We start from the raw sequence: 6,447 nt of genomic DNA on the forward strand, positions 1-6,447 counted from the left end.
TTCTCTCACCCCAGTTCTTAAGATGAATTTGGATTTTAAAATAAAAAAAAATATTGCAAGACATTCTTCTAATAATTGTACATCTGACTGAGGGTTCAAATCAAGTATTTGATTAGTCTGAAGCTAAAATGGATAAAATTAAACAGTTTATTACTAAATGTTGCCTCTTCCTACTGATGCTGTCTTTAAAATGACTATACCTGGATAATATATCACAGTGGGATCTGTACAGATCCCCAATGGCACATTCTGCTGAAGCAGAAATCACCGAACATACATAACCGAAAGTACTGTTTGCCGAAGCAGCACTTTCGGTTATGTATGCTGGTTATGACAGTCGCACTACAGTGCAGTTAAGGGAGAATTCCCTTTTCCCACTGTAGTGCGACCTTGGAGTGAGAATATAAAAGTAGGGGGGGTGTGGGGGCACAGCCCCCCACACGGGGGCTTGCTCCCCTGCATAAAAGAAGATTTATTGTTTTTTTTTTTTTCAAACGCACTTTAATGAAAGCGCTTTTTTGGTGAAAGCGCTTTCATTGAAGTGCGTTCGGTTATTGTGGATTCGGACTATTGAACTTTCATTCAATAGTCCTAGATCCATATATATATATATATATATATATATATATATATATATATATGGATCTAGGACTTTTGAATGAAAATTCAAAAGCCCGAATCCATTACCACCGAACACACTTTAATGAAAGTGCTTTCATCGAAAAAGCGCTTTCGTTAAAGTATGTTAAAAAAAAAAAACACAAAATCTACTTGAATGCAGGAGGGCAAGCCTCCCCCCACCCTCTACTTTAATATTCTCACTCCGAGGTTGCACTACAGTGGGGAAAAGGGAATTTTCCCTTACCGAACCGTAGTATGATTGGAACAACAAGCATACTTACACGAAAGTTCTACTTCGGTGAACAGCACTTTCGCACAGGTATGCTCAGCAAATTGGGATTCGGTGAAAGATGCAGTCAAGCATCTGTACAGATTCCATATATATATGGAGTTCATAAATTCAAATGCCATGGAACAGCTAGTCACTGTTCCCACGAGAGGAGAAAATATACTAGATCTCATTATCACAAACATGGGGACAAATCATTGGTGAGATCTGATCATAAACTAATCTCACTGGAAATCCACATCGACCACAGTGAAGAACTTCTCTAAAGCAAACTTCACACTACTCAAGACTGGTGTGGTATCCTTCAAGGCCCCTGAGCCAGTGGAAACACAAATGCCTTCTATGAACACCTCCAGGACTGCATGGATCAGGCAATCCCAAATAAAACCAAGACTCTTTCCACAAAAGTCACCCCTGATCATTATTAGTAAAAAAAGCACTCATAAAATCAACTAAGGCCAATTTTGAGAGAAAATTGCCATGGATTCAAAGGACAATCATAAGGCCTTTTCAGCTGAAACTCCCAGATATGCTCAGAATTAGTCCAAAATGATACAAAAATCACTGAACTCACATACATTGCCAACATACTGGCAGACAGGTTCAGTGTAGCCTCCCAGACATCTCAAATCACAGCATCAATGGGACTGGATGGTGTCCTAAATGAGGAATTAATAAGGCAGCTGTTTAATCTCAGCCTTACCACAGGAAGCAACTGTGGTCCCACTCGGACCCTGGTAATTACAACAAGTCTAGTCTGCAAAGCTATGGAGAGGATCATAATGGAGCTCATAAACAAAGATATAGGGGACTTGCAGACATTGGACCCAAGATCATGCCTTTGGCAGTCCATACAGCCTACCTTGACCTAAATGTAAACCCATATGTCACAAGATGGGTTGCAAACTGGCTTAAGGACAGAACCCACAGGGTTAGAGTTGCTGATCTACTTCTCAGAAGTACAGGCCAACATGGGAGGACTTTGGACAAAGTTTGTGCATTGGACACGGATATCCTTCAGAAGGGACTCACGGAAACAGATAGCTGGTGCCAGAGCCATGGCCTGAAGTTAAACGCCAAAACACAGTAACCCCAAGCTACCATATAGGTGGCAATCCACTAAGCACAGAAGAGGTTATCAGGGACCTGGGGACCCAGGTTGACAGTGGCCTTCTTTTTACACTCACGTTGCTAAAGTGGTTAGAAAGACCTTCTACATTGCCCCACCTGATCATGAAGGGATTCACATCCAGATCTAGTGAGGTCATTGTTCTGTACTCTTCACTTATCAGACCAATGATCGAGTACAATGCCCCATTCGGGATGTATCTCACCCGACATCTGCAGCAATTGGAGAGACCCCAAAAGTTCCTCACCAAAAGCATAAAATCTGTCATATGCTGCCAGATTGAAGAAACTCCAGCTCTATTCAGAGGTGACATGTGCCTGACATACAAGGCCATGTCCAACCCGGAATTAATGGACATGCTCCACCTCAAAAAATCCAAAACCACTAGAGCAAGCGACTTAAACCTTAGCACGGATATAAAGGGATAGATTTATCACTCAGAGACTCCCTATGCTGTGGAATAAGCTGGCTCTGTTCAAGAGAAATCTTGACCTGTGGATGGGAGATAATCATCTCTGTGTCACTGCTGTACAGAGGCACAACAAACTAATGGGCACAGTATATAAATGCCTTAGGGCAGATAGCCTAGTATAAACCTATGAACCTATGAACCTATATATGTGTGTGTGTGTGTGTATGAAAATTTTAAGTACAAAGAATCTCTTTAGAATAAACGTTAGCCCTGTTTTCTACTGGCATAATACTTGTGTTTCATGGACTTAAACTTTTTATAAGTAGAAACATAATCATGGAAACTCTTTTTGAAGTAACAAGTCTAATGCTCGTATATTGATTATATCACAGTTTACATCACTAAAAAGGATAAAGACAATACCTTGAAGTTTAAAATCAAGTCTGCTTTTTGTTGAATCATAATCTTCTACAATCCTACGTTTCTTTGTAGAATCTGTGTCATCATCAGGAATATGTTTTTCATTACTGTACAGACTGCTTGTGGGATGACCTTTCTTTTCTGCGTTTTTCTTTTCTGCTAATGATTTCAAGAAGTTGAAGTCATCAGAGTCAGAATTATTTGCTGAATAGGCATTGCCTTCTGAGAAAGGGAAAACATGATCTAGTCACAAGAAAATGCAATATTTATAACATTTAAATAATTTTAAACAAAATAATAACTTTATATATCTTTTTAAATGAACTAATGTTACTATAACTTACCTGGTACAGATGTCTGACTCACACTGTCTGCTTCAGCAATCTTTCAGGGAAACATACAGAAATACAAACATTAATGCTGGCTGATTTTTCAGGACAGCAAATCTTTCAAGTGCTGTATCTTTACTGTTAAATTTGCAGACAATGCTATACTGGTATGACTGGACAAAATGACCAGTAGAAAACTGTTAAGCCTAACAACACATTATTTCTACAATATTTATTTCATATAAAAAATAAGTTTACTATACAGTATTAATACATTTCCTCAACTTCTCTGAGTTGAACTTGTCCAGATGGTAGTAACTTGTCCCGGTTAAGCTTGACAGTATTTCAATACAAATATCAGATTTTTTTCTTATAGCCAACCTAGATAATTACAGGAACATTCTCTTTGTTTTATAAAAATACTAGATGATACTTTAAAAATAAAATGAAATTACAGACAATACCATTACTAATCTTTTACAGTGTTCTTTTTGTACATGCATAATCTCCTAGAAAGGCTAACCCTTAGTGTCTTACATAGCAGCTATTATTATTCTTACACAATAGTCTCAGATAAAGGCCATATGCATACATTGAATTACCACATAGCCTTGGGTATAAAAAAAGTATTAGCTATGGGCTTTATGAATGCCAGTATAATTAGTCAGTGCAAAACCTTTAACATTTTGCTGTCAATTTTCTTAACAGATCAGCTAGGATTAAATTACAACCAATAGTACCACTGGACTTGCCTTATCAAACAAGTAAGACTTAACATAAGGGAGGCTATTTAGTCTGAAGGCTTAACTCTTTGCTGCTGCTACAAAAAAGAGCTATTTTAAATTTGCAAAGATAACATAACAGTAATAAAAGAAAACAGTCAAATGCTGTGGAAATGTAAGTTAACTGACCTATTGACCTATGTATTTTAATACACTTATTGCCCATTCAAAATTTCCAGTATTGTCTTACCTGCTCTCGTAAAGGACGTTCTGCATTTAACTCCCTGTTGTGCAAAGTCTTATCTAAGACAGATCAGAAACACATTTAGTTGTGTGTTTTGCGTAAAAGAGAAATTTACTTAAAACACACCGTGATTTCAAATGCTCTTGTCAATCAAAACATGAAAAAATATTTCACTGCCAATGCATATAAGCGCGCACACTGCTAGCTACGAGTCAAGAAGTTTAAGGGGAGTAAATAGGGTTTAACTTATACTCTTCTACCCTGCCATCATCTCTAAGCAATCGCTGCTGCAGGGACTAGGGATCTACAATCAGTGATACAACAAGACAGTGAGACGAAGGATTAGCACATCAAAGCACCCAGCGTACCGCATTATTTTTTAACTAGTAATGGTGAATCAACTACACGAAAATAAACTTTAGTATAATGCGCTACTTTACATTCACATTTCAAATCCACATTCTCCAGTTTCAGATTTTTTTATCTTCAGTAAAAGGGCTTGAGTAGATTCTGCGGCATATGCATTTTAACAAATCACAGTAAGACGCCATCCAAGCAACAAAGTAAGACCCCCATACTTTGAAATGGAAATGCAGATTTCAGTTCCATTTTCATGCGTATACAATTGCCTACTGAGTAAGGCAGACAATGTTTGCTACATAAAGGGTAAAAGAATGTCTTAAAGTATCCGTGCAATTACCTTTGTTTCGTTATTTTGTTAACAAACTGCACCTACCGCTTATCCCTTCGGGCGTAGGAAAGGCACGGATCTGGTACAAAAACAGTGCAGTAAGGTGAAATGCTAGGCTAAATGCTGCTCTCGCTGAAACCATCCTTCCGTAAAAAATGTTATCAGCTTCCGGGCAGTAAACAAGGCAACAATAACTGATTTATAGCTAAAAACTATGAAGAACGCACAGAACTGTTGGCAAGTGCACAACAGCAACAACAAAGGTAAAAGATACGTAAAACAAGTAAATCCCAGGATACAATCAGTTGACAGCAGGGCTGTATCCTCTAAGGAGCTGTCCTCGATATGGTGCTGAACTAACGTCCGTGTAATCTGGAATTGTTATGGGATAGACAGCCCGGTGGTGCTGAAAACTGACAACAGTTCATAGATACAGTAAGCAAATGGATCGCCAGATCTTTGGGTAGTTGTGTGGGGGCGGTAGTCATAGAAAATCCGTTCAGTGTGCGTCATGGCTGAAATCTACGTCAGAGATAGGAGGTATCAAGCTTTATGCTAGGAAAAGCTTTTCCGTTTTTCTTTCATTCGACTTAGCTGACGCAGAAGCATTTTTTTCCACAAAAGATAACGTTTGCAGAGAAGTCACCAGCTGCTTTTCCTGACAAAGTATCCACGGTTATGTACTATTGAAGCTATGTTTACAAAACAGTATTATCCAGAAATATACCTTATCACAGCTTTGTTATTCTTAGGATATCCCGTCGGCAGAAGGAAGCTAGGTAGCTAGACAAAAATAGGCTTTTTACTGCAACGGGGCATTTCTTTTCATACAACATTAATGGAAATATAACGAAAACTGTGCACTGCTTGCAGTATCAAACTCCATTATATTTCTTATACTCAATAAGTACTACAGTAGTTATTTATATTTATCCTCGCAAAGGTTATAATACATTATTACAGAACGATGTGACAATTACAACACACTACTGACGATAAAGATCAGTGGATGGGTGTTCCTACAAAACCAACTGGCTGTGTCAACGACAAAGACAGGCGTTCTGATTCCTTACCTGAGCATGGAAATAAACATGCTTATACTTAACAAGCTCCATTGACGGCAATCATTATTGTAAGAAAATGGATTGTCATGTTTTTCTTTTTTGGAAGCTGTATGAGAGGGGAAGTCCTAACCAATTTGTTTAGCAAGCATCATGTATAAAACCTACATGAAGGAAGGAAGGTATCAAAGCCAGCACTAATGACATAGAGGGATATAACCCTGACTATGGCCCAGGCAATATAAGCCTGGCTAGTGGCTCAGGCACTTGATGGTGCAGGCAGGAAGGATGGGTGCACCCATCTTTGGGATGAGGGATGGTTTTCTCACCAGTCTTGCCCCATGGATCCAATTACAGAGCCCTGCTGGAGAGCTGAAGCACATGCAATGGAGGGAACTGGGTTGGGAAGATATGGGCATGTTCTTCCAAGCTGGTGATGGTAGTTAATGTAGGTGCATGTCAGGGAGGATGCGTGCAAGGACTGAGGGGGCATAGGTGGCCCCCTGAGTGATGTGAGTATTCATCTCTC

The 6,447-nt window shown here is 39.0% G+C and overlaps 1 protein-coding gene across 1 annotated transcript in view; it reads right to left on the reverse strand.

Moving 5' to 3' along the window:
- The window catches only part of SCG3 (secretogranin III), a 223,921-nt gene extending 218,532 nt beyond the window's left edge, over positions 1-5,389 (reverse strand). The window contains exons 1-4 of the mRNA XM_044077455.1: positions 4,903-5,389; positions 4,173-4,225; positions 3,216-3,255; positions 2,875-3,093 (exon numbers count right to left, since the gene is read on the reverse strand). Coding sequence (XP_043933390.1) covers positions 2,875-3,093; positions 3,216-3,255; positions 4,173-4,225; positions 4,903-4,999 — 409 coding nt within the window. The 5' untranslated portion in view covers positions 5,000-5,389. The remainder of the gene's footprint in view (positions 1-2,874; positions 3,094-3,215; positions 3,256-4,172; positions 4,226-4,902) is intronic.
- Between the last annotated feature and the right edge of the window lie 1,058 nt (positions 5,390-6,447).

Source organism: Protopterus annectens, chromosome 7.part0 (assembly GCF_019279795.1).
Source record: "Protopterus annectens isolate FY-2018-M chromosome 7.part0, PAN1.0, whole genome shotgun sequence".
Lineage (NCBI taxonomy): Eukaryota > Metazoa > Chordata > Ceratodontiformes > Protopteridae > Protopterus > Protopterus annectens.